This window comes from Benincasa hispida, unplaced genomic scaffold, assembly GCF_009727055.1.
Source record: "Benincasa hispida cultivar B227 unplaced genomic scaffold, ASM972705v1 Contig887, whole genome shotgun sequence".
Classification (NCBI taxonomy): Eukaryota; Viridiplantae; Streptophyta; class Magnoliopsida; order Cucurbitales; family Cucurbitaceae; genus Benincasa; species Benincasa hispida.
In genome coordinates, this window is record NW_024065221.1 from 229,374 (window position 1) to 257,236 (window position 27,863).

A 27,863-nucleotide genomic window follows, 5' to 3' on the forward strand; every position below is an offset into this window, starting at 1 on the left:
TCTCTCGCTCAAACCAATCTTGCTCTCTCTCATTCTCTCGCTCAAACCAATCTCACTCTCTCCCATTCTCTCGCTGCCTCCACTCTCGCTGGTGTCGCTCTCTCCCATTTTCTCTTCACTCTCGCTTGGCATCATGCGTAGGACAATTGTTTAGTCCAACGTTTCCATCACTGCATGCCTTTCGCAGCACGTAAACAATACTTAAACCATTACGTTATTTCATAATTCATTTATTTTGGTTTTCCCGCGTCTAAATTCCTCATAATTTAATTATATTTCTTGTTTTTAATATCCTATTTCCTCATGCTTTCCAAATTAGGGTTAGGATATTACATGTATCATCTTCATCTCATCTTCATTACGCTTGTTAATCCTGCTTGGAATCAACGCATATCACCTACACTTAAAACCATTAATTCATAAACCTTTTTTCCTTCTGAATTTCTAACTCTTCTTGCATGCATGTCATTAGCTTAGTGCAAATAACCAACATTTCTCCAGTTAATTAGAAAACATCTATACTAGATCCAAAAACAAGGTTTGCGTTAGAAGCATTCTAGAGTCTCTGCTTTCGACCCTGGACTTACCAGGAAACTTGAGTTAGATTTATACTTGGGTCTGACTTGAGAGAATTTGTATGCATCCACAAGGTGTACACGCATTCACTACCAACACATCCTCTGATTCTTTTACCTAGAGAGAAATCACTATTTCATCCATCTTCATTCATCACTATTCTTCTCCATCATTTTAAGCATGTTTAGAATCAAAATCACGAGGCAAACAATTTAGTTTTAATTTTATTGGAAAATTTTTAATTTTATGAAGCAACCATATTCACCCTCCTCTGGTGTTGTCATACGATCCTACAATGCAAAGTATGATTTCCTGGTAGTTAGTTTATTTGATTAATTTTTTTTAACCTTCAATTGCACACATATTTTCCTAGAATTTTAAGACTCGGTTTAGATGTCAATTAAAACCTTCACATATATTTTACAAGTTTTTATATATAAATATTGTGTTTGAGGTAGACGTAATACTATCATTTCATACATACAACAAAATTACAATATACTTTTACGATAGTAAAATTATGAGTGTAATCGGCACAAAATAAAATTAAAAAAAAATTATTAAGGGGTTTAGGGCTTTTGTTATGACATCTTATGCCAATTTGTATGTTATGGTTTATCATGCATGTATGTTGGTATTAGAAATGCGATCAAAATCCCACATTAGCTAGATAATGGGATGATCATGATATATAAGAGAAGACAACTAAAATCCAATTGGATTTCCCAGGAAAATTTGTTTTCCAAAAAAACCATTTGCATTTAAACAATTTTTTTTTATATAAATTGGTCTTTTGAAGTTCCTGGTTTGAGAACCTGATTGAAGAAGACCTGCATTTTGGAATACACGTAGATCTGCGGATCCAGTGTTTGAAGTTAACTATTTAAAATAAAAATACAAACGTGTTTGATTACATTTTCTCAAGACTGTTTTTATACACAAGTTTATTTGGTTTGGCTATAACTCAGAATATTTTTGTTAATATTAATCTCTTTTATAAGATGACAATTAAACACAACGAATTGATATTTTCAATTTTATATTTAAAAACACTTTTTCACCGACCAAGTGTTTTTTTAGTATATAATGTTGGGTTTTATGTCATAAAACTCGCAGTTTGTAAAAGTTAAACATATTCTATAGTCAATAAACTTATTATTATATAAATTACATACGTAAAAGTCTAAATCCAATAAACTAAGATCCATGGCTATTACATAAATACTTGAACTTTATGTAGAGACATAGAGATGGATCAAGTTCGAGTAAATAGTCAAAACGGTCTATAGTACATGATTAAGGTTGGGTACCTTGTTCTGGTAATACTATTGGATATGGCCTACTCTACAGCTGTTACAAGTTGTTGTAAGGATACTAAAAACGAAGTGATCTAGATTCGTTCATGTATTGACATGATGAGTAGGGGCATCCTATGCAATGAGTTTGCATAAGATCAGACTAAGAAATTAGTCACTCTTACTTTATAACGCTGCTTACTATTTAAGACTGACTATTTCACTTAGATGACCTAGGTAACCCGATCTTAATCCTAAAGCTAACTATTAACTCCTGTTTATTCGAGATTATCCTTAGATTTGCATAGGTGAGGGTTGGCTCAATAGCATCGGCTTAATAAGCTTCCCATTTCAAGGGTAAGACTAGGTAGATAGTTAGGGACATAGGGTGCAAGACGAAATTCATGCCTACCCGATTTAGGGATAGGAGAAAGATTATTCTCTTAAGTACTGAATCCAGGTCTTGAACAAGGGGCCCCACCCTCTCACTGGCTCAAGAGGGATCCAGTTTAGTGATTGAATTATAAACCAATTGTTCATTAGAGGATCAGTTGGAACTTAAGGAACAAGACATAATATCGAGGGTAAAATAACACATTGACCTAGTCGGTATTACAAACAACTTGTGAAGGGTCGACTTACTAAATCACGTGGACACAAATATATGTACAGTGATGAGAGTGAAACTATTAAGCTATAGTGGTATGACTCAATAGTTAATGAATACTGATTAATTCGGTCTAAAGAGTTTAGTCAGTTAATCTCAGTCGTTGGAGCTCATGACTTGTAGGTCCTTAAGGTCCCTCTACTAACTCGTAAAACATGAACACCTCGAATTATTAAATTGAGTGAATTTGGAATGATATCAATTTGAACCGTTCAAAATGAATTTCAATTTGAAAATGTTTAAATTGAAATCAGGGTTTTGAGTTTGAATTAGTTCAAAATTAAATTAGGGGTTGCTTAATTATATTCGATATAATTAACGTTTAATTTGTTGAAATTAAACGAAATTGGAGAGTTAATATTTAAATGTTGATTTAAATACCAATTACATGAATAAGATTCATGTTTAAAATTAAGTGTGTGATTAATTTAATATTTGATATTAAATTAAATCAATTAATTAAATATGTTTAATTAGTTATAAAATCCAAATTAATTCCAATTTTGATTTGATTAAAGTATGAATTTATGAAATTAAATCAAGTCTTTAATTAATTTGGAATTAATTGAAATTGAAATTTGGAATTGGGTTTTTAAAACTAGTGATTTTTTCCCACATTCGGGAAGAATGAGGTGTAACCTCCATATAATCACATAAATCCCACCTTCAATTGTTGAGCAACTGCTGGCTTTGGAGTGTCCTGAGATAGTTTGCACGTTTGAGAGTGATAAAACACTATGAAATTGAAGAAGAAAGTAGTTAATAAGCTGGAAAAAAGTCTCTGCTTCATTGTTCTCATTCCTTACATAAAAACCCACAAAATTCACTTACCAAATTCACTCAAATCTGAATTCCACCACTCAAATCCAAGGTTGAGAATAGTAAAAAAGATTTCTTGGTGGTTCAGGATTGATTTGGAGCTGAATTGGAGTGAAGAACAACTTGGAATTTGAAGAATTCATCAAAAGGTATGTAACATGAAACCCATTTGTGATTTTTTGAAAATGCATGCTTTAAAACTCAAATTAAATGTAATCAAGGTGTTTATTGATTCTGTTTGCTTCCGGTGCAGAATGTATATCCTTTCGTATAATTGGTTGGGTTAGTCGTTAGAGTTAGTCACTGGAGATGATTGATGGAGTTGGTTACCAAAGGTGATCATTGAAGTTGCCTACCGGAGGTGGTAGTCATGCAGCGTTGGATGTTAGACATTAGAGATGGTCGCCATAGATGATTGCCAAAAGCATAATTCATCGGAAGGAGGTTGTCGTCGAGTTTGGTCCCCAGAGGTGGTTATATAAGCACGTCGTCAAAGTTAGACGACAGTAGTTGAGAGACGATCGTTGTTGCTCAAGTTGGGTGTTAGAAGTGATCGTTGGAGCATGTCACTTGAGTTAGTCATTGGTAGTGACTGGTGGGTGTAGTCATTTGAAACATTGGAGGAAGAGAGAACAAAAGATTGGAAGATGAGTTTTTTGATAAATGTGTTAATTTAATATTAAACCGTGTTGAATTAAGTTGGTGGAATTAGTTATTTAACATTGACTTGTGAAGTTGGTGGGACAAATACTAGTTTGTTCAATTTTAGTCATTGCATTTTCAAATGTCAAATTTTATCTATTGTACTCTCAATAAATCTTAAATTTAGTTATTGAAAGTTAATTTCTTTTTATCGAAATTAGTTAAATACTAATAATAGTTTTTATAAAAAAATTATATACAAATACATTTTCAAAAGTTATGGTGAAAATGCTAATAAAAAATAAAAAATAATAAAAATTCACAACAAACTAATAATAAAAAGTAAATTTAAGATTTATTAAAAGTATAAAACTTAAAATGAGAGATCTAAAACTATATAGACCAACATCGAACCAACTCCAGAATCGACAGAAAGTGATACGGCAAATTACATTTCTTCAAATTGGGACCATTTCAACGAATTAATTAATCAATTCCCCTTTTTCTTATCTACCTCGGGCCTCCCTCTCTTTATAGTTTATTTAACACCACCGATGAGCGTTGGGTAAAGTCAGATTTGGCAATTTCCCCTTGTGTTCCACGTCTCCACTTCTCCTCTCATGGATTCCTCCGGCTCCGACACCTCCGATCCAGTTTCTCCCTATCAACTTCTCTCCACAGCACTTTCTCTCATTCCTTTCTCTCACTTTTTCTCTGCGTTCCTCACCATCTTCCTCGTCTTCCTCTACAATTTCTTCGAGATTCATCTTCTTCACGACTTCATCCGTGCATTCAGAGGCGACCGCGTTTCCATCTCTGCATCGGACCCCGACTTCTACCAATCTGTTGTTTCCAAGTGTCGGATTCTTCATGGCAGGTTTCTTCCTGTTTCCTTACTTAATGCCATTGATTTGCTCAATTCCTTTACTTAATGCCATTGATTTGCTTCCGAGCAGGTACTCCTCAACTCCATGGCTTTGCAGTCCTCATTTGCAGACTATTTTCCTCAGCATTTTTGGGAGGTCTCCGCCTGTCTCCTATAAAAGGTCTGCCATTACTCTCCCCCTTTCATAATCCGTTCGCACTTATGATTTTGTTTCTGGATGCTATTCGGCGTTAACAGAAATTAAAAGTTAAAGAAAATGAACGAGAGAAGAATAACTGAAAACAAAAAGAAAAAGAGAACATATTGGTTTAGGCACAAGGGTGCTTTCAGGGATTACACTGTAGCTATATGTCATAATTATTTTGTAGGACATCTAACGTTCAACTGCTTAAACGTGACTATGAATGACATCAAGATAATGAGATGAATTCTATTTCCCTTTAGCACGTGTGCCGATTTTCCAGAAGATTGAATATAAATGGAAAAGAGTTCTCCTAGGGGAAACAGAAAAAACGCTCTCCTGCAAGAGGTTTTTAAATTATTTTGAACACTAGCATTAAATTTTCTGTTTTGTCTATTCCATGTATTAAATCTCGTCCACAAGGGATTAACAATCATATTGGATCATCTTGGCCTGATCTTGCAGTATTCATTATGGTATAATTGGAACCACCGTTATGTCTGCAAATTATTTTTCATTTTCTATTAATACTTCTCTTACATTTTTATAAAACGAGTCCTATGATTTTATCTCAGGCAGTTATTTCGTGTACCTGACGGTGGAACAATTGCTTTGGATTGGTTAAGGAGTTCTGATGGTAGGTTTCATTTATTCCCTCATCATTAAGAATGTTCTTACTTCCTCGACTATTTTGTCTCTGATCTTAGTAATGCCTTGTATCTTGATATTCGTCCATGAACAGATTCCCAAAAGTGTGTTAAAAGAGGTTTGCTTATCGTGACAATCTTGATATGCCAATCATTTTCTTAATTGGGAAGGGTCCATTTTATTTACCGTTAAATTCCAGTTTCTCTAGAACTCACAACTTTCTTTTCCTTCTAATTCTAATTCTAATTCTAATTCTAATTCTTTATTTGAAGAGATTCATTGATGAAAGAAATAACAGGACCTTAAAGGGCTCCCAACACCGAAAGGTGAATAACATAAAAGACTCAAATTGGAAATCAAAGAAGATAGACTATAATCATCACATGGATGTAAAGGTTTACAACAATACAAAGTATGAAAGAAAGTTAAATCCAGAAAGCTAACATGAATTGCGAAATTGTCCCTGAAAATCCTTGCATTCATTTCACCCAGAGATACCAAAAGAATACAGGGTTTATAGTGAATCAAAAAGTCTTTTTTCGCACCATGGGAGGGATGACCCACAAAAATTGAAGCTAGAATACCAGATATGTTGTTTGGAAAAATGATTGACCAACTAAAAGCTTCTAGCATTCTTTCTCAATATTGAGAAGCAAAGGTACGATGGACAAAAAGTTGACAAGGATGCTATAAGTGAGAAAATTCATTACACACCAAGATGGAGTGAGGGTGAGATGAGGCATTCTTCTCTGTAAGGAAACAACTATATTAATTCAAGGTCTTGGAAAGGTTGTAGCAATACCCCACAATTGTAATAGGAATCATACCCAAAAGATGTATTAGCCCCATTGATGAGACATCATCAAACATGGTTAGTCACAAATTCTATGATTGAACAAATAAAATGCTAAGGGCGTTTAAAAGATCCTCCCAAAATATGTTTTGGCCATAAACAATTGTTCACCGATTGATAGTATCTACTAACAATAATATTGCAACAAAGAGCACCGTGTTTGTGCAAAAGTCTCCAAATCCACTTAGCAAGAAAAGCCATATTTTGAAATTAAGAATGGTGAACACCCAGACTTCCCAAGAGTTTTGGAAACTGAGTTTTCTCCTGCTAGTGGAATAAATCTTATGGTTTCGCTCCCAAAAGATCTCCAATCAAATGATATTTATAATTCTCCGAACAAGCAACTTATACTAACTAGTAGTACAAGTGGAAAATCTGGGGTTGAACTACAGAGAACTGATTTAGATTTCTTAATTTCGAAACTTATAGGATGTAACCGGGTGGGTTGTGAAAATGATTAACGTAAATTGTGCAAAAATTAAAATGGTGGGGCAGTAAATTAAATGCATGGAGTGAATTGAGTGAATTTTTGTGTGGAAGTTATCAATCGAAACAAAACACCTAGGTTGGGTCGGCCTAGTTCATTCTATTCCCTTTCAATTCTATCATGGACTTAATCATAAGATCAATGTGAGATTTTCAAATTAAAACTTAGCCTATTTGTTTAGAATCCTAACCAGTAGTCCTTAAGATCGAATTAATTTAAAGAAATAGTGAGAATCCTCCATTGATCAATAAAACAACAAGCATTAAGATTAAGGGCAACTCTAAGCTGAATAATTGTTCGTCTAACCAATTATTCGAGAGAGATTTATCTAGATTAGAAAGTAATGCTTATCAAATGGAATCCCAATTTGACTTCACAAACTTAACCCTTGTTTCTAGGTGATTAACTACCTAACCATTACAAATTAGGGGTAATCAAAGCAATCAATCACACTAACATAGTTAATTTGTTAGATTATCCCATGCAAGATAGATTGAAGAACAATTCGAGATGAAATCTCATAAAATTCATAACAATCTCAGCAGAATTACAACCCCTCAAGCTAAGTACTTATCTCTTAGCCACAAATCATGCTTTAAAACCAACAATCAAGCTCTAAGATGAAGCTCTAAGATGCTAAAAATGGGAAGAGTTTACTGGAGAAGGAAAACGAGCCCAAAAATGGCAAAATGACATGATAACCTACCTTTTGGACAGAAAATGCGATATATAGCAGGTGTTGCAGCATTGCAACGCTGCGCAAACCAACGCGTGCCTCCGTCTGGCATTTGTAACGTTGCAACGCCATTCTGTTTCTACGCAAAATAAGTAGCTTCTGGCCCCAGCGTTGCGCAACGCTCCGACTGAGGGCAAACTTGTAATTCTTTGGCAATCTTTCCCATTTTGTGCAATTTAGCTCCCAACTTGGCCGATTTATCATCTTTTCGCCCCAAATGCTTCATTCGACCTCTTATACACTCAAGGCTTACAAAATCATCAATTAAACACATTAAATATCCTAACGATCACGAATTAAGGAGAGGGAACACATTTTTGGTGCTATTAAACACCCCCAACTTAGCTCTTGATCGTCCTCGAGCAAGGTAGAACAAGCAATCATACAAAAATAATCAGTTCACCAAGCTACAATGTTCCTCACTCAAGCTTCAACAGTCAACTCGAATCATACATACAATTGATTAGGCAATCAAAAAGCATTCAACCATTTTAAGACAAATTTGGAAATTCGTTTCAAGTTTTGTCATGCATGCATAAGCACAAAGTTATCTATTTTGAACATGAGCAGACCCGGAATAGCCTTATGAACCCTCAGTTTGTTTTCCCCCTACCTTGGCTCGAAAGACACGAAATTAGGTTTCCTAAGTTCAAAGTGGCAATGTCATTCAATCGGAGTGGTCAAAATCGATCTACTCATCATCCTTATTACATATTTCTTTTCTCTTCCTTCTTACTTTCTCTCTCTCTCTTTTTTCAAATGGAGAGGAAACTTCAGCAAGGAAGGTGGCTTTCGTCTTGGCTTGCCCACGCTAGTTACGTGAAAGACATCCAACTACGGGCCAACTTCCCCTCAAAAGTGTCTAAGCTTATTCATTCCTTTGAGGCACTTTAACTCAGAGGGAAACTACGGGTGTCATAATCGCCCCAGGTTAATCATACCCTTGAGGAAGAGGAGTAAACCCCTCCTTGTTCCTACTCCTTTCATTTTTTTTTTAGGGTGAATGGTGATGTCAGTTGACTACATCTCAAAACATGCATTACTAAATTGAACCTTGGAAGAACTAATATCCGTCACTAAGGCCTTTCGAAGTGACAACAAACCGATGGCCTCATAATTCAATTATAAGAAAGCAAGAGTCAAGATAGATATGCAAAAAGCTTGAAGATGCATGAAAAAAAATTGAGCAAAATTTTCAAAAGTGCCTAGAAAATCATGGATCCTTTCTTCCGACCTATTCTCATGCAAACACAATTCATACGAGTGCGTCATAGGTTGGTCATAGCAAGGAACAAAATAGCAAGACAAACTTAATCAAGCAAGCATGCCTGAGCCTGTCTCTTATACACATCTAGATGTGTATAAGAGACAGTTTATATATAATAAGGAACTCACTTATTATATATATATATATATATATAAATACTCCAAACCATAATTTTTCTTTAAAAAGTGTATATATATATATATATATATTTATTTATTTATTTCCTTTTTCCTCCTTAGGTTCTTCAACTTTCTCATATTAAATCTAAACATCTCCAACTTCCAAGTCCAACTAAAATGAATCTGAATTTCCCAAATATTTAAATCAGTTATGAATTAAACTGAATTGACTCAATCCAATACTTCTTTCTTTAAAATTCAAAATGTAACCCAGATAATTCAAGATAATTAAAATCAAATTACCTTAAAATTCGAGATGTTACAATTTTAGACCTTAGTTGTAATATCCTTAAAATTCAAGATGTTACCTTTAAAACCAACGTAATCCCTGCTGAATTCATGTATTGGATACTAAAAGCTGTCCACTATTTTTCAGTAATCAAGTGATACGTGTTATTGGATACTTCCCTAATTTTAACCTCCTGGGCAGTTGAATGTTATGGCTTTGGCGTGAATGTTACCACTCCTGACTATGAGAAAACACCAACTGTTATAGTCATTCCTGGATTAACCAGTGACTCATCTGCAGCTGTAAGTTATATTCATTTTTCCAACTTGTATGCTAATTTTATAATCTTATTTCCTGAATTTCCCAATCGATTTTCTAATTTTCTTCTGTTTGCACAGAGATGCCATATTATTATTGCCATTCATGGTTATTTTCTACAGTTCGTGCCAATTTATTATAGCCTTGACAGATAGCATATACTCCAATACGAAATATAAAAGGATATCAAACTATTACGTTTTTTTTTTTCGTTTGAAATGTCATGTTAATCTACATACCAGATTCTAGGAGTCAGGAAAATATATCATCATGTCAAAGGCTAGTGCTAGTAGTTGTATGTAGAAGGGGAGTTTCAATAACATCCTGATATGTTTGAACACGTTAATGATTGGACGACACATTCTTCTTCATAAAAAAAATCATTTAACAGATGAAAGTTACACGAATACGTGAGTATAAAAAGCCAAAATGAAACAAAGACATCTATTTTAACTATTAAATGTCTTGATGTAGAATTTTATATTTAGGAGAATGTGAAAAGAATTATTGAAACTATTACAATAATGCATAACAATTCCATTTTATTTTTTCATTTTACATTAACAATACTGACTCAATTTTGGAATGAGAAAATAAATGATGAATTCAGATATAAGTGCAAAACAGGGCGTACATGAAAATTTTTCACCGTTAACATTTGGCCAAAGCTTTTATATACATTCTTTAATGGTTGTTTTGTTGACCTCAAGGTGGTGTACTTTTTTTACAGTACATTAAGCATTTGGCATTCAGGATTGCAAAACGTGGATGGAATGTCGTTGTGAGCAATCATCGCGGTCTTGGCGGCATATCACTAACTGTAAGATTGTTATTAACTTTACACTGTAGGCATGGCTTTAACCTTAAAAGCTGGACATTATGCGAAATTCTACAACACACCTTCCTCTCAATCTTGATTTACTTATTTAAGAGATAATTGCAAAATATACCTCTGTGATTTTTGTTTTAAAAATGATTTTGAATACTTGTGTAGTTTGCAAATTTGCACATTATATCCTTTTATCATTTAGTTTTAACAGATTCCATACACATGAGTTGGAATTTCTTGGATAAGATCTTAAGGAAGAAAGACTTCAGTCTTCAGGTTTAAATGGAGATCTTGGATTTAATTGCATCTGGTCTTCGTAATGTACAATTTGTTTAATTTAGTTGTGTAGAAATTAGAGGAATAGAAATATTAATCTCCTCTTTTTCTTATTCAATATGTGTAGATTAGGTCTTCTTATATAGGAGAAAGACCTTTTACAAATATGGAAAGAATAAAGATAATAAAGGAAAAAATATTCATATACAAATATAGAAATTCCAACAAGTTGCATATTAATGACTAAATGTACATTACTGCTTTGACCTAAGGACATCTTCAGGGAATGGGTTGCATGAAGTTTCAATCAACTATTGATGATTTTTCATTAGTGCTTGGGGGGGTTCTCAACTATAGCCTTTCAATGATTTTTCATTAGCCCTTGGGTTGTTTTTGTTCTTTTTTGAACAAGTCTCTGTTTTTTAATAAAAAAAGATGAGGTTTCAATCAACTGTCTGGATGTACTATTTTTCGCACTGATTTTATTTTCCGGATGATTATATATATATATATATATTATGATTGTTTTCTTTATATGTGTGATTTATCTTGGTTCTCCTTGGTCTTTGGTCAGTCTGAACGTGTCTATAATGCTGCATGGACAGAGGATATAAGGAGAGTTGTTGGCCATATTCATAGTCAACATCCAGAAGCCCCTCTGTTTGTTGTTGGAACTAGTATTGGCGCAAATGTTCTGGTATAAGTATTTACCTTTGTAAACACATTATAAATTCATGTTTTCTCGACTGAATTGAATTTTATCATAAAACCAGCCAGCCGACGTAAAAAAGTAGGATAGCTCAAATTTGCCCTTAAATTCTTCTGGATTGGTAGGCTTATGAAGCTTATAACAGTTTAAGAAGGTGGAAAATGGTTATGGGATCAATGGGGAAAATTTTACTGTGGACTGTGTGTAAAAAATAAAAGAGTAGGGAAGAGAATAACAACACAGTTACGTGGAAACCCTAGTGTAGGGAGAAAAACCACGATAGACACTAATTTTTATTATTAATTCTGATACACAAAGTACAAGAGAATAGGCCAAATAAATAGACTAGTGGGAAGCCCTAGGGTACACATACTTACTAAAATGCCCCTAGGGTTACAAGCTGCTTTTTCGACACTTCCCCTCAAGTTGGGAGTAAATATCAATAAGACCCAACTTGCTGACACAGTAGTCAAAGCTTTGTCTCAGTAATCCTTTTGTGAGCACATTTGCAATTTGCTGATTTGAGGGAACATAAGGAATGCATATACTTCCGTTGTCAAGTCTTTCCTTGATGAAGTGCCGGTCGATCTCAACGTGTTTTGTTCTGTCATGCTGAACAGGATTATTTGCAATACTTATTGCTGCCTTATTGTCACAAAACAGTTTCAAGCTCATTGTCTTGATGAAGATCTGACAACACTTTCATCAACCTGATCTCTTCACTTATCCCTAAACTCATGGCCCGATACTCAGCTTCTGCACTACTCTTGGCCACAACTCCCTGTTTCTTGCTCCTCCAAGTCACAAGATTACCCCAAACAAATGTGCAACACCCTGATGTTGATTTTCTATCAACAACAGACCCTGCCCAATCAGAATCAGTGTAGGCTTCAATGCAGCGTTTATCAGACTTCTTGAACATTAACCCCTTACCTGGTGTACCTTTTAGATATCGAAGGATGCATTCAATTGCTATCATGTGTTCTTCACAAGGAGCCTGCATAAACTGACTAACGACACTCACTGCATATGAAATATCAAGTCTCGTATGAGATAAGTATATCAATTTCCCAACTAACTGCTGATACCTTTCTTTATTGACCGGAACACTGTTACTAGTATTGTTGAGCTTTGAATTATATTCAACTGGGGTGTCAGCAGGTTTGTACCCAGTCATTCCTGTTTCTGTTAGAAGATCAATCGTGTATTTCCATTGGGACACTGAGATTCCGTCCCTAGACCGGGCTACTTCCATTCCGAGAAAGTATCTTAACTTCCCAAGGTCTTTAATTTCAAACTCTTTGGCCATCTTTGCTTTGAGTTTCACAATTTCAACATCATCATCACCGGAGAGCACAATATCGTCAACGTACACAATGAGAACTGCTACCTTCCCTGAAGTTAACTTCTTTGTAAAATGTGTATGATCTGAATGCCCTTGGGTATACCCTTGTCCTTTGACAAATGTGGCAAATCTGTCAAACCAGGCTCTCGGAGACTGTTTCAACCCATATAGCGACTTTCTCAGTCGGTAGACTCGCTGTTTGAACCAATCTTCAAATCCGGGAGGAGGATTCATGTAGACTTCCTCCTCAAGTTCTCCATTGAGAAAGGCATTCTTTATATCCAATTGATGCAAGGGCCAATCTTTGTTAATTGCAACTGATAGCAATACTCGGATAGTATTGAGTTTAGCTACGGGAGAAAATGTCTCGGAGTAATCTACCCCAAAGGTTTGAGTAAACCCTTTGGCAACTAACCTGGCTTTGTATCGATCAACAATCCCATCTGACTTGTACTTTATAGTGAAAACCCATTTGCACCCAACCATCTTGTGCCCTTTAGGTAGATACCTGGTCCCACGTTCCATTTTTTCTCCAGAGCTCTCATCTCCTCTATAACAGCAGCTTTCCAAACTTCAGTTCCTATTGCTTCCTGTATGTTACTCGGTATCACCCTGCATCTAAACTAGTGGTAAGGCCCTAAATTCTGATGACAGGTTTACTATATGTCATGTAACTTATGCATGAGGTACCTTGTACATGACCGAATACCTTTCTTCAGAGCTATTGGAAGATCAAGAGAAGCATCATATTCCTTCAAACTGTCAAATTTCCATTGTGATCACTAGTCTCCTCTTCCTGTTTCTCATTTTCAGAAATCACACCTTTTTCACCATTATCTTTAGTATCACTCACATTTTCCTAGAGCTGTGTCTGAATCGTCATTCACTGTCGTCTTCCCATCTGCTATAGTGGTGCTATTACACCTTCCCTCCTTTTTCCTCTCTGCACTCGTTAGTACAAGTATAATCTCATTAATTTCAAGAATACATGTACCTGATGTCGGGTTTGACTCAGGACAGAGCCGGAGATGCAACAGGTGACGTTGTTTCCTTCTTGAGATTTTTCTATAGTATGTTATCCATTGGGACTTGATTGGTAGGAAGGATAGGACCAACATGTTCGGGAATAGGGGCAGGCTCCAAGGGAATTGTATATGTGGACCAGTTAGTCTCTTCACTAAAGGTCTCCCTTGAAGATGGCTAACAGGGAAGAAGGGTTGATCCTCAAGGAAGGTGATATCCATGGAAACAAAATATTTGCGAGAGATGGGTGGTAACATTTATACCCGCGCTGATGGAGTGGATACTCAACAAAGACGCACTTTTGAGCACGGGGGGTTAAATTTCGTGCGGTTTGGACCATGGGAGTGAACAAAGGTAACACAGCCAAAAACTCGAAGTGGTACATCGGAGACTAAACGAGTCGTAGGGTATGACTCTTTTAAACAGTCTAAGGGGTTTTGAAAATTGAGGACTCGGGAAGGCATTCGGTTGATTAAGTGAGTAGCATTAAGAATGACGTCACCCAATAGGTAAGACGGGAGTGATGTGGATAGCATTAAGGACCTAGCAACTTCTACCAAATGATGATTTTTCCTCTTTGCTACCCCATTTTGTTGGGGAGTGTAGGCGCACGAACTCTGGTGGATAATCCCTTTGGAAGTAAGAAACTCCTAGAAGGAAGCTTTAAAGAATTCCTGCCCATTGTCACTTCTCAAAATACCAATCCTGGCATTAAACTAGGTTTCCACAGTGGCATAAAATTGCTGGAATACAGATAACACCTCGGACTTATCAGTGAGAAGAAAGACCCAAGTAAGCCGAGTGTGGTCGTCTATAAAAGTGACAAACCAGCGTTTTCCTGTGGAGGTTGTGGTTGGTGAGGGACCCCAAAAATCACTGTGAACTAAGTTGAAGGGTTTGGATGGTTTATAGGGCTGGGAGTGAAAGGAGACACGACTCTGTTTGGCACGAATACACACTTCACACTTTAAAGAAGACACATTAATATTGCGAAATAAATGCGAAAATAAATGTTTCATGTACTGAAAGTTCGGATGCCCTAAGCGATAATGCCATAACAGATAATCATTCTCAGAGGTAGAAAATTTTAAGGAGACAAGGCTAGTCCTATAATCATTCCTAGAGAAAACATCATCAGTTAGAAAGTAGAGTCCCCCATCGTGCCGGGCAGTGCCAATCGTTGTCCTCGAGCTTAGATCCTGAAATAAAACAGAGTCAGGTGAAAAAACTGCATGACAATTCAAATCTCTTGTAATCTTACTGATGGATAACAAATTATATGAAATTTTAGGAACATGCAAAACGTCCCGCAAAACCAAACTCTCAAACGGAGATAAATCCCCTTTTCCGGCAACAGGTGCGAACAACCCATCTGCAATCCTAATTCGTTCGTTACTAGCACTTGGATAATATGAGAGAAACTGATCAGAGGTACCAGTAAGATGATCCGTCGCCCTTGAGTCAACAATCCAAGGTTTTTTACCGTTCACACTAATAAGACCAAAAGACTGTATATTGCCTGACTGGGCGATGGTACTGATTCCAACCGTACTCAGGCTGGTCGTATTGTCAACTGAGGGAAACACAGGTAGGATATTTGTAGTAGGTAAAATAAGGAAAGAATTTACCGGGCTTTCATCTGGGTATTGGGTCAAGCCACAACCGGTTGGAAATGGGGCAGCCACTAACAGTTGGAAGGAAATCGACGACTGGAAGGTAGTTGTCGGCTGGAGGCGGTTGTCGGTCTGTTGTTGGTCGAATGCGCCTAGGGCAGAATCGGAGAGGTCCTGTTCTCTTTGCCAGACGAGTGGGTTCGCCGGATCTGACGCAAAAACCCTAGGGTACGCCGGCGCAGTTGAGTTTTTGCAGGTCGAAGCCGAAGCCCTAGGCTCGATCGGAAGCTGTCGAAGGTCTGAAGCCCTAGGCGCGATCGGAAGCCCCACCCTGTTCGTCGATCGGAAGCTGCAGGTCAAAGGCGCGATCGGAAGAGACACTGTCTACCGAAGGGTTGCTGTGGATGCGGACGTCCCCGATCGGAGCCAGCTTTGGTCCGTCTTGCGATGGGTCTGAGGGGTTGTTGCGGCCGTACCTGATCGGAGCCGTACCTGAGGGATCAGTTGATGGCGGTGCGAGACAAGGCATATCGGCTCTGTTTGTGTATTCTTCAGATCTGTCCATGTGCGGCTCCCATTGATGGCGGCTTTCTGTTGACTGCAACTGGATGGCAGAAATTAATTCCGGTAAGGCAGCTTGAAAACACTCCTTTATCGTGGCTCAAATAGCAGTTTTCATATCAAAACTCGAAGATCCACCAGCTGAAGGCGACTGTGGATTGTTCTCTTCCATAATGGCTAGGGTTTCGTCCCCTTGCTCTGATACCATGTTAAAAATAAAAGAGTAGGAAAGAGAATAACAACACAGTTACGTGGAAACCCTAGTACAGGGAGAAAAACCACGATAGACACTGATTTTTATTATTTATTCTGATACACAAAGTACAAAAGAATAGGCCAAATAAATAGACTAGTGGGAAGTCCTAGGGTACATAATTACTAAAATGCTTCTAGGGTTATAAGCTGCTTTTTCGACACTGTGGAAGTTTTGTTGTTTTTCCTCTTATATTCTAACTTCGATTATTTTGTAATCTTGGTTATTAAGGAGTTATTTGGTGGCATCTATTTCCTGTTCGTTGTTTCTTGTTCTCAATGTTTATGAAACATAAACATCTGTGGTTATTGTTTCTATTTCTTGTTTCTCATATTTAAGAAACATTCCCAAATTTTATATATGAACTTGGAAATAACAAAATCCAATTTCTTGATCTTTTCATGGTTCAGGTTCTTTAAATTAGAAACAAAGCATTATTTTAGCATTTTGGACGTATAAAATACATGATATTTAAAAGTAAATATAACATAAGAACTTTGGATAAGTTTTTTCAAGAAATATTTAACTTTCATGTAAAATTTTGATTTTCTTAATTAAAATTCTCAGAGAACAAGAAATGGTTACCAAAATTTTTATTTTCAGCAAAAAAGAAAAAGAGAGAGAACTAGAAACAACAAATACGAAACATGAAATGAGAAATAATTTTGCTGTATTTCTTTACCAACATGTATTGCTTCCTCCAGGTAAAATACCTTGGAGAGGATGGTGCCAATGTCCCTGTTTCCGGCGCTGCTGCTATTTGCTCGCCTTGGGATCTTTTGGTTAGTATACAAATCGTGTTCTGAACAATCATTTTATGATCTAGTTGATGCATTATATTTCTATACGGAATGAAGATTTTTCAACTTAACACCATGCGGCAAGGGTCATTTGTTTTCCCAATATTCTTAAGGTAATCTAGTTATTTTGGTGGTTTATTTGAACCTATCTTATTTATTTTACTAGTCCGTTTTTTGGGCTTTCATTTTTTTCCCCTCTTAATTTCCTGAAAGCCCTGATTATCCTGAATTGTTTACTTTCGTACCATAGGAACTTCAAATTAGGTCAATGTTCTCTTCCCCTCGCTGTGATGCTTGTTCACATACCACGTGTGAATTGATCTCGAAGATCTTTTAATGTTCACACCATAAATTTATTCATAAATACTAGTAGTCCCCACATTAATATCAATGAACCTCACTTTATTTCTAAAAACATCATGATATGACACACAACAAATGGAGGGAGTATGGGAAAATTTCCATACTCGTGAAAGTTGTTCTTAGGTTTGTAGTAAAAGTGAGATCATTACCGTTTGGAAACCTGAGGGGCTGCTATCAATTTACTTTTTCTTTTCCTCGACATGTGAGACAGATGAAATATTAAAATCGTTCTATTCTTTTATAGCTACGAGTGTTTGTTGCTCAATACAAACGAAGTTCACTCATTTCTCTCAAGATTTGACGTGTGTGGAACTCGTCACAATGTCAGTGTCATTATAAGAACCAATCTTCTGTTTTTAATAGTCTAACACAAGTCATATGCCGTTCCCTTCTGTAGATATGTGACAGGTTCATTAATCGCAGGCTTGTTCAGAGTTTTTATAATAAAGCTTTGGCTAACGGCTTACAAGGTTTTGCATTATTGTACGTCTAAACGTTTTTGTATGACCTTAATATGATTTTTTTTCGTACCCATTGACATGAAAACTTAGAGTGCTTTATTGCTTTAACTATTAAACATAAGATAACATTGACATCTTTGCAACTTTGGTTTTCTTACGTGATGACCAAATTATATTTCCTGCAGGCATCAATCCAACTTGTCTCGACTTACAGAGTGGGAATCTATTAAAAAGGTCCTTAATTCCGTTTCATCGTACTTTGCATGATAATTTTTTAAGCTACGCATCTGAAACTTTGTGAGTTTTGATATGATTATGTCGAAAAAGCAGCTTGTAACCTTAGGAGCATTTTAGTAATTATGTGTACCCTAGGGCTTCCCATTAGTCTATTTATTTGGCCTATTCTCTTGTACTTTGGGTATCAGAATTAATAATAAAAATCAGTGTCTATCGTGGTTTTTCTCCCTGTACTAGGATTTCCATGTAACTGTGTTGTTATTCTCTCCCCAATTCTTTTATTTTTAAAGAGCAAGGGGACGAAACCCTAGCCATTATGGAAGAGAACCATCCACAGTCGCCTTTAGCTGGTGGATCTTCGAGTTTTGATATGAAAACTGCTATTCGAGTCGCGGTAAAGGAGTGTTTTCAAGCTGCCTTATCGGAATTAATTTCTGTCGTCCAGTTGCAGTCAACAGAAAGTCGCTGTCAATGGGAGCCGCATATGGACAGATCTGAAGAATACACAAACAGAGCCGATCTGCCTAGTCTCGCGCTGCCGTCGACTGATCCCTCAGGTACGGCCGCAACAACCCCTCAGACCCATCGCGAGGCGGACCAGATTTGGCTCCGATCGGGGANCCCTCAGGTACGGCCGCAACAACCCCTCAGACCCATCGCGAGGCGGACCAGATTTGGCTCCGATCGGGGATGTCCGCATCCATAGCAACCCATCGGCAGACAGAGTGTCTTCCGATCGCGCTTTTGACTTGCAGCTTCTGATCGACGAACAGGGTGGGCTTTCGATTGCGCCTAAGGCTTCAGACCTTCGACAGCTTTCGATCGTGCCTAGGGCTTCGGCTTCGACCTGCAAAAACTCAACTGCGCTGGCGTACCCTAGGGTTTTTGCGTCAGATCCGGCGAACCCACTCGTCCGACAAAGAGAACAGGACCTCTCCGATTCTGTCCTAGGCGCATTCGACCCACTCGTCCGACTACCTTCCAACCGTTAGTGGCTGCCCCGTTTCCAACTGGTTGTAGCTCGACCCAATACCCAGATGAAAGCCCGGTAAATTCTTTCCCTATTTTACCTACTACAAATATCCTGCCTGTATTTCCCTCAATTGACAGTACAACCAGCCTGAGTACGGTTGGAATCAGTACCATCGCCCAGTCAGGCAATTTACAGTCTTTTGGTCTTATTAGTGTGAACGGTAAAAAACCTTGGATTGTTGACTCAGGGGCGACAGATCATCTTACTGATACCTCTTATCAGTTTCTCTCATATTATCCAAGTGCTAGTAACGAACGAATTAGGATTGCAGATGGGTCGTTCGCACCTATTGCAGGAAAAGGGGATTTATCTCCGTTTGAGAGTTTGGTTTTGCGGGACGTTTTGCATGTTCCTAAAATTTCATATAATTTGTTATCCATCAGTAAGATTACAAGAGATTTGAATTGTCATGCAGTTTTTTCACCTGACTCTGTTTTATTTCAGGATCTAAGCTCGAGGACAACGATTGGCACTGCCCGGCACGATGGGGGACTCTACTTTCTAACTGATGATGTTTTCTCTAGGAATGATTATAGGACTAGCCTTGTCTCCTTAAAATTTTCTACCTCTGAGAATAATTATCTGTTATGGCATTATCGCTTAGGGCATCCGAACTTTCAGTACATGAAACACTTATTTTCGCATTTATTTCGCAATATTAATGTGTCTTCTTTAAAGTGTGAAGTGTGTATTCGTGCCAAACAGAGTCGTGTCTCCTTTCACTCCCAGCCCTATAAACCATCCAAACCCTTCAACTTAGTTCACAGTGATTTTTGGGGTCCCTCACCAACCACAACCTCCACAGGAAAACGCTGGTTTGTCACTTTTATAGACGACCACACTCGGCTTACTTGGGTCTTTCTTCTCACTGATAAGTCCGAGGTGTTATCTGTATTCCAGCAATTTTATGCCACTGTGGAAACCTAGTTTAATGCCAGGATTGGTATTTTGAGAAGTGACAATGGGCGGGAATTCTTTAACGCTTCCTTCCAAGAGTTTCTTCCTTCCAAAGGGATTATCCACCAGAGTTCATGTGCCTACACTCCCCAACAAAATGGGGTAGCAGAGAGGAAAAATCATCATTTGGTGGAAGTTGCTAGGTCCTTAATGCTATCCACATCACTCCCGTCTTACCTATGGGGTGATGCCATCCTTACTGCTGCTCACTTAATCAACCGAATGCCTTCCTGGGTCCTCAATTTTCAAAACCCCTTAGACTATTTAAAAGAGTCATACCCTACGACTCGTTTAGTCTCCGATGTACCACTTCGAGTTTTTGGCCGTGTTACCTTTGTTCACTTCCATGGTCCAAACCGCACGAAATTTACCCCCCGTGCTCAAAAGTGCGTCTTTGTTGAGTATCCACTCCATCAGCGCGGGTATAAATGTTACCACCCATCCTCTCGCAAATATTTTGTTTCCATGGATATCACCTTCCTTGAGGATCAACCCTTCTTCCCTGTTAGCCATCTTCAGGGGGAGACCTTCTAGTGAAGAGATAACTGGTTCACATATACAATTCCCTTGGAGCCTGCCCTATTCCCCGAACATGTTGGTCCTATCCTTCCTACCAATCAAGTCCCATGGATAACATACTATAGGAAAAATCTCAAGAAGGAAACAATGTCACCTGTTGCATCTCGGCTCGGTCCATGAGTCAAACCCGACATCAGGTACATGTATTCTTGAAATTAATGAGATTGATACTTACTAACGAGTGCAGAGAGGAAAAAGGAGGGAAAGGTGCTGATAGCACCACTATAGCAGATGGGAAGACGACAGTGAATGACGATTCAGACACAGCTTTGGAAAATGTTAGTGATACTAAAGATAATGGTGAAAAAGGTGTGATTTCTGAAGATGAGAAACAGGAAGAGGAGACTAGTTATCACAATGGAAATTTTGACAGTTTGAAGGAATATGATGCTTCTCTTGATCTTCCAATAGCTCTGAGGAAAGGTATTCGGTCATGTACAAGGTACCCCATGCATAGTTAAATAACATACAGTAACCTGTCATTAGAATTTAGGGCCTTTACCACATGATATACTTATCTCATACGAGACCTGATATTTCATATGCAGTGAGTGTCGTCAGTCAGTTTATGCAAGCTCCTTGTGAAGAACACATGATAGCAGTTGAACGCATCCTTCGATATCTTGAAAGGTACACCAGGTAAGGGGTTAATGTTCAAGAAGTCTGATAAATGCTACATTGAAGCCTACACTGATTCTGATTGGAAGGTCTGTTGTTGATAGAAAAATCAACATCAGCGTATTGCACATTTGTTTGGGTAATCTTGTGACTTGGAAGAGCAAGAAACAGAGAGTTGTGGCCAGAAGTAGTGCAGAGAAGCTAAGTATCAGGCCATGAGTTTAGGGATATGTGAAGAGATCTGGTTGATGAAAGTGTTGTCAGATCTTCATCAAGACAATGAGCTCCCAATGAAACTGTTTTGTGACAATAAGGTAGCAATAAGTATTGCAACTAATCCTGTTCAGCATGACAAAACAAAACACGTTGAGATCGATCGACACTTCATCAAGGAAAGACTTGACAACGGAAGTATATGCATTCCTTATGTTCCTTCAAATCAGCAAATTGCAGATGTGCTCACAAAAGGATTACTGAGACAAAGTTTTGACTACTATGTCAGCAAGTTGGGTCTTATTGATATTTACGCCCCAACTTGAGGGGGAGTATAGTTGTCAAAAACGCAGCTTGTAACCCTAGGGGCATTTTAGTAATTATGTGTACCCTAGGGTTTCCCACTAGTCTATTTATTTGGCCTATTCTCTTGTATTTTGGGTATCAGAATTAATAATAAAAATCAGTGTCTATCATGGTTTTTCTCCCTGTACTAGGGTTTCCACGTAACTGAGTTGTTATTCTCTTCCTTACTCTTTTATTTTTAACAGATTATATTTTGTTGGACACCCTCGTTGTTATCTCAACATAACCTTATCACTTCAATTTTTTTGTTTTTTTTTTTGGATAAGAAACATTCCATTGATGAATGAAATATTCAAAGAGTATGTTGATTATTTCCTTTATTGTGAAATTTTATATTGTACTTATTGTATTATATTTGCTGTATTTTATTCTTTTTTTATTTGTAATTATTTTGTTATTTCCTTATTTGTAATTGGGTATATCTTCTATTTAAGAAACGTTTTCTTCCTTAGATTAATAAGAGAACAAATAATTTTTTTTAGCATGGTATCAGAGCAACAAAATTTTTGAAACCTTAAAAACAAAAAAAAAAAAACTTTTTTTTTTCTTTTTGAAACCCTAGAAAAAAAACGTAGCCTTTTGTCGTCGTGATTTTGCAATCTGCCATCCGACCGGTTGCCGTTATCCATCAGCTATAATTTTCCTAGTTGCTAGTTTGTTTAAGCCTATGTGTTTTTTTTTTTTTTTTTCAAATCTACTGATTTTGTATTTTGGATTTCCTTTTTTTTAACGATATGTCGGACACTAAGGTACCCATCACTCGAGTTTGCGACAATCATGGCCATTTAGCCGGTCCTACTATCCAAATAACTACCATTCGACTCAATGAGGATAATTTTCTTCGTTGGTCCCAAAGTGTTCGGATGTATATTCGTGGACAAGGGAAGATTGGTTACATCACAGGAGAAAAAACCATTCCTAGTCCAGATGACCCTTCATTCGTTGGATGGGACGCTGAAAACTCCATGATTATGACTTGGCTTGTCAATTCCATGGTCATAGACATTGGTTGTAACTACATGTGTTACTCTATTGCCAAGGAATTAAGGGATAGTGTAACTCAGATGTATTCTGATTTGGGCAACCAGTCAAAAGTATTTAAGTTGAACTTAAAATTGGGTGATATACGACAAGGAACTAGCTCCATTACACAATACTTTCACTCATTAAAAAGGATTTGGCAAGACCTTAACCTCTTTGATACGTATGAGTGGAAGTCTACAGAGGACCAAAAGCACTATAGGAAAATTGTTGAAGATGGTCGTATTTACAAATTCCTTGCCGGCCTCAATATTGAGTTCGATGAAGTTAGAAGTAGAATACTTGGAAAACTTACTCTTTCAACTATTTGATGTTTTTTCTGAAGTTCGCAGGGAAGAAAGCCGCAGGAATGTTATGATTTGCGAAAAAACCTATTGACTCAGTTGAATGCTCTGCGTTGGTGATTGAAAATATTGCAATGAAGGCTTCTAATCAATCCAATAAGCCACATGAAAAGCCTCGTGTCTGGTGCGACCATTGCAATAAACGTTGACATACACGTGAAACTTGTTGGAAACTTCATGGAAAGCCTGAATTGGAAAAGTTCTAACCAACATACCTCTAATGCTAATGTTGTTGACTCCAACCCGTTTAATAAAGAGCAAATTGATCAGGCGGGCGAATTTTCCATCTCCAAGGAAAACCACCCTGATCCCCTATCAAAAAAATGCCCAATTCTCCTTTGGGGGCTTCGACTCTCACATAAAGTTCTTGTTTCGCCAATTCAAAAGTTGGCGAAGGTTTTTTAATAATGAATCGATAGTCAAAGTCATTCCATTCCGGAGACCTTCCTCGATCAAAAGATCGTATTTCTAAATTTTCATAAGGTCCCCCTGGAAATTTTGAAGCTGCTACAGACCAATTCATCATCTGGTAATCCTAGTGTTTCCTTGGCACAATCAGGTACTTGTCCTCAAGCTCTCTCTTGCCTTAATTCATCTCCATGGATTATAGACTCTGAAACTTCTGATCATATGACCAGTTCCTCTTGTTTATTTGAATCATATTCTCCTGTGTATTGCAATGAAAAAATTCACATTGTCGATGGCAGCTTCACCTCTATTGCAGAAAAAGGAACTATTATTCCTTTTGACTACAAAACTTATATTACGTTATGTCCTTCATGTTCAGAATTAGCTTGTAACTTGTTGTTTGTTAGTAAACTCTCTAAGGATGCTAACTGTCGTGTTATCTTTTGTGAAACTCATTGTATATTTCAGGATTAGAAATCGGGGGGACGATTGGACGTGCTAGGATGATTGATGGTCTCTATTACTTTGATGAAGTTTCTGCTAGTCATAAAATAGTTCAGGGCTTGAGTAGTGTTTATTCTCCTTCTGTTAAAGAAACTATCATGCTTTGGCATCGTAGATTAGGACATCCAAATTTCTTTTATTTATAGCTATGAATCACAGACACAGATACGGTTACATGATATGGATATGATCAGATACGGCGATTCGTCAATTTCTAAAAAATTAAGATACAGATACGTCATTTTTTTATATTTATTTTGAATATATATTTCTAAAAAAACGAGGATACTGATACATTGAAGATACATTTTCTTTTTCTTAAAAAAATCTAAGATATAGATAAATTTAGCATACAAGTTAATAACAATAGCACAAAATAGAATACAAACACTAAAATACAATACAAAAAAAGCAACATCTAAGATGTTGAAGTACAATAGTTAATAAAATGCAATAGGAAAATGACTCATATTATAAAGAAGAAGAAGATTAGAGGGAGAAGCATGAAGATGAACAAAAAACTTCTTAATTGAATTGTTGAAGATATCCAAATGGTTTATATTTTGGTGGACTTTGTGGGGACTCAAATATGAAGATGAAGATTAGATGATTCTAGGGTTTGGTCTTTTATTTATTTTTTTCTTTTTAGTTTTGGACTTGAGTAGTGAGCTTTTTAAATAGGTTGCCTAGTTTTAGATTGAGAAAAAATGAGTTGCTTGTCTTTTTTCGTTAAAAAAGGTACGCGTAGAAATAGATACGTCAAATCGCGTGTCAGATACGTATCTGGGAAGTATTGGTATCTGATATGTGTCTGATACGGGTTCTTTGCCTCACATGAAGTATCTGTGCTTCATAGATTTAAAGTATCTGTTCCCCGATTTATTTAAAGGATTTGATTGTTCAGGTTTTCAATGTGAAAGTTGCATTTTTGTCAAACATCATCGATCCACCTATTTGCCTAAACAATACAAGGCTTCATCACCTTTTTCCTTAATTCATACCGATGTTTGGGGTCCATCTAAAGTCTTAACTCATAGTGGTAAGCGTTGGTTTGTTACCTTTATAGATGACTGCACTCATTTAACTTGGCTTTATTTGTTAACAAAAAAGTCAGAGGTAAAAGAGGTTTTTGTTCGGTTTTACAATATGATAAAGACTCAATTTCAAACTAAAATTCGAATTCTTCACTCTGATAACAACATTGAATATTTCAATGAACAATTAACCAATTTTTTGCAAGAAAAGGGTATTTTTCATCAAGCTACGTGTCGTGACACGCCTCAGCAGAATGGCATTGCTGAGCGAAAGAATAGACACTTACTTGAAGTTGCTTGTGCCCTTATGTTCTCTATGAATGTTTCAAAATATTTATGGGGTGATGTCGTTCTTACAGCTGCATATCTGATCAATCGAATGTCGTCTAAGGTTTTGAATTTTAAAACTCCCCTTAATCATTTCAATGAGTTTTTTTCCTAATAATCAGCTGTCTTCTGATTTACCAATTAAATTGTTTGGGTGTACTGCTTATGTCCATACTTCTCCTCTTTCTTGAACTAAACTTGATCCTCGAGCCACTAAATGCATTTTTATAGGCTATGTTTCTCATAAGAAAGCTTACAAATGTTTTTGATCCTTTGACCCACAAGTATTTTGAGAGTATGGATGTGTCTTTTTTGGAAAATCAACCTTTTTTGGCCCAAATTTTCTTCAGGGGGTGATTCTAACCTTGAAGATAATTTTTGGGATACTTTATCTCCCCCAAACATCAGTGGTCCTGCAATTATGAGCTCTAGTCCTTCGATACCAAGTATGGAGAGTTCTTCTTCCAGGGGAGAAACACTACAAAATGACTTTACAAGTCGAAATCCTGAACTTCAGGTTTATACTAGAAGAAACTTGACTCAAAAAGTCCGAGATCAGACAATTGACTTATCACAGGACCAATCAAATACTCGGATGAATGATCTTGAAGATCCAGGTATTAGACACTCTACCCCTATTTCTCCTAGTTCTTCATCTCCTTCTAATCCTTTACCTTTTACCTGATGTCTCTGATCTTGATATTCCAATTGCCCATAGAAAAGGTACTCATAAATGCACCAAATATCCCATTGAAAACTATCTTTCTTATCATAGATTGTCCGACTGTCATAAAACCTTCACATCCAAAATAACCAACCTATTTGTTCCAAGGAATATATAGGAAGCCCTAAATGATTTGAATTGGAAATTAGCAGTGATGGAAGTGTTGAATGCACAGAAACAAAATTGCACATGGGACATAGTCGAACTACCAAAAGATAAGAAGACGGTGGGATGCAAATGGGTGTTCATTGTAAAATGTAAAGCTGATGGTAGTATTGAAAGGTATAAGGCCAAATTGGTGTCCAAGGGGTTCACTCAGACCTATGACATTGATTATCAAGAAACATTTGCTCTAGTAGCTAAAATTAATTCGATTAGAATCTTGTTGTCTGTGGCAGTTATTTTTTATTGGCCTCTTTATCAACTTGATGTGAAGAATGTCTTTCTCAATGAGGAACTTGAAGAAGAGGTTTTTATGGACTTGCCACCTGGTTTTGAGGTGGATCTCGGGATTAACAAAGTGTGCAAGTTAAAGAAATCATTATATGGGCTTAAACAATCTCCCAGAGCATGGTTTGAAGGGTTTGGAAAGGCAGTCACAATCAAAGTCAAGCTGATCATACTATGTTCTATAAACATACTGGAAGTGGTAAGCTGGTCGTTTTGATAATGTATGTTGATGATATCATTCTTACAAGTAATGATGAGATAGGATTGAATATCTTGAAGAAAAACCTTGCTAATGATTTTCAAATCAAGGACCTAGGAACCTTAAAGTATTTCCTAGGAATGGAGTTTGCCAGATCTAAAAATGGTATTCTTGTCAACTAGAGGAAGTATATTCTTGACTTACTGAATGAGATAGGTTTACTTGGTTGCAAAATAGCAGAAACTCCTATTGAGCAAAATTTAAAATTGGTTGCTGCAATTGAAAAAGAAGTAAAAGAAAAGGAAAAGTACCAGAGGCTTGTAAGGAGACTCATATACCTCTCTCACACACGTCCTGACATTGCTTTCACAGTTAGTGTAGTAAGTCAGTTCATGCATGCTCCCGGGTCAGTTCATTTTGAAGCAGTTTATAGAATTTTGAGATATTTGAAAGGTACTCCAGGAAAAGGTATATTATTCATGAAGCATGACCACCTAAACATTGAGGTTTACACTGATGTTGATTAGGTAGGAAGTACGACTGATAGAAGATCTACTTCGGGGTATTGCTCTTTTGTTGGAGGAAATCTGGTTACTTGGCGAAGTAAAAAACAAAGTGTGGTTGCAAGAAGTAGTGCACCCCTCCTGAACTCGGGTCGTTACATGCCCACCAACTTCCGCTTGGTTCGTCCCCGAACCACATCTTACTAGGAGAGGTTCCTCTTTGATACTATCTGTAACGCCCCAGGCCCAGGATTCGGAATCCGGATTTGACCCCTGATGGTCCCGGCATTCCCCTGCGTCCCCTGCGACC

At 37.1% G+C, this 27,863-nt stretch overlaps 2 protein-coding genes across 6 annotated transcripts in view; both read left to right on the plus strand.

The window, feature by feature from the left end:
- The first annotated feature begins 4,505 nt into the window (after positions 1–4,505).
- LOC120070074 (phospholipase ABHD3) overlaps positions 4,506–27,863 on the plus strand; it is a 38,161-nt gene continuing 14,803 nt past the window's right edge. The window contains exons 1-10 of one of the 4 annotated variants that reach the window (XM_039021921.1): positions 4,506–4,876; positions 4,956–5,045; positions 5,642–5,703; positions 9,667–9,767; positions 10,514–10,603; positions 11,463–11,585; positions 17,097–17,174; positions 17,953–18,038; positions 18,202–18,250; positions 19,731–20,778. In XM_039021921.1, the coding sequence (XP_038877849.1) occupies positions 4,620–4,876; positions 4,956–5,045; positions 5,642–5,703; positions 9,667–9,767; positions 10,514–10,603; positions 11,463–11,585; positions 17,097–17,174; positions 17,953–18,038; positions 18,202–18,250; positions 19,731–20,213 (1,419 nt within the window). In that variant the 5' untranslated portion in view covers positions 4,506–4,619 and the 3' untranslated portion in view covers positions 20,214–20,778. Of the gene's footprint in view, positions 4,877–4,955; positions 5,046–5,641; positions 5,704–9,666; positions 9,768–10,513; positions 10,604–11,462; positions 11,586–17,096; positions 17,175–17,952; positions 18,039–18,201; positions 18,251–19,730; positions 20,779–27,863 lie in introns of those variants that run through there. The other 3 variants (XM_039021917.1, XM_039021918.1, XM_039021920.1) reach the window with 3 other exon arrangements.
- LOC120070075 lies at positions 20,887–21,981 on the plus strand. Of its 2 annotated transcripts, none has more exons than XM_039021922.1 (2): positions 20,887–21,245; positions 21,371–21,981. In XM_039021922.1, the coding sequence occupies exons 1-2, from the start codon at positions 20,939–20,941 to the stop codon at positions 21,463–21,465; spliced, it is 402 nt and encodes a 133-aa protein (XP_038877850.1). In that variant the 5' UTR covers positions 20,887–20,938; the 3' UTR covers positions 21,466–21,981. The 2 variants fall into 2 exon arrangements, with proteins under 2 accessions (XP_038877850.1, XP_038877851.1); XM_039021923.1 differs by having other exon boundaries at positions 20,895–21,264.

Excerpts from the sequence above, each read along its gene's own strand:
- LOC120070075 (XM_039021922.1), top strand. The coding sequence starts at position 20,939 with ATGAGTCAAACCCGACATCAGGTACATGTATTCTTGAAATTAATGAGA. Across the intron at positions 21,246-21,370 it reads TCCAATAGCTCTGAGGAAAG|TGAGTGTCGTCAGTCAGTTT; the intron begins GTATTCGGTCAT and ends TTTCATATGCAG.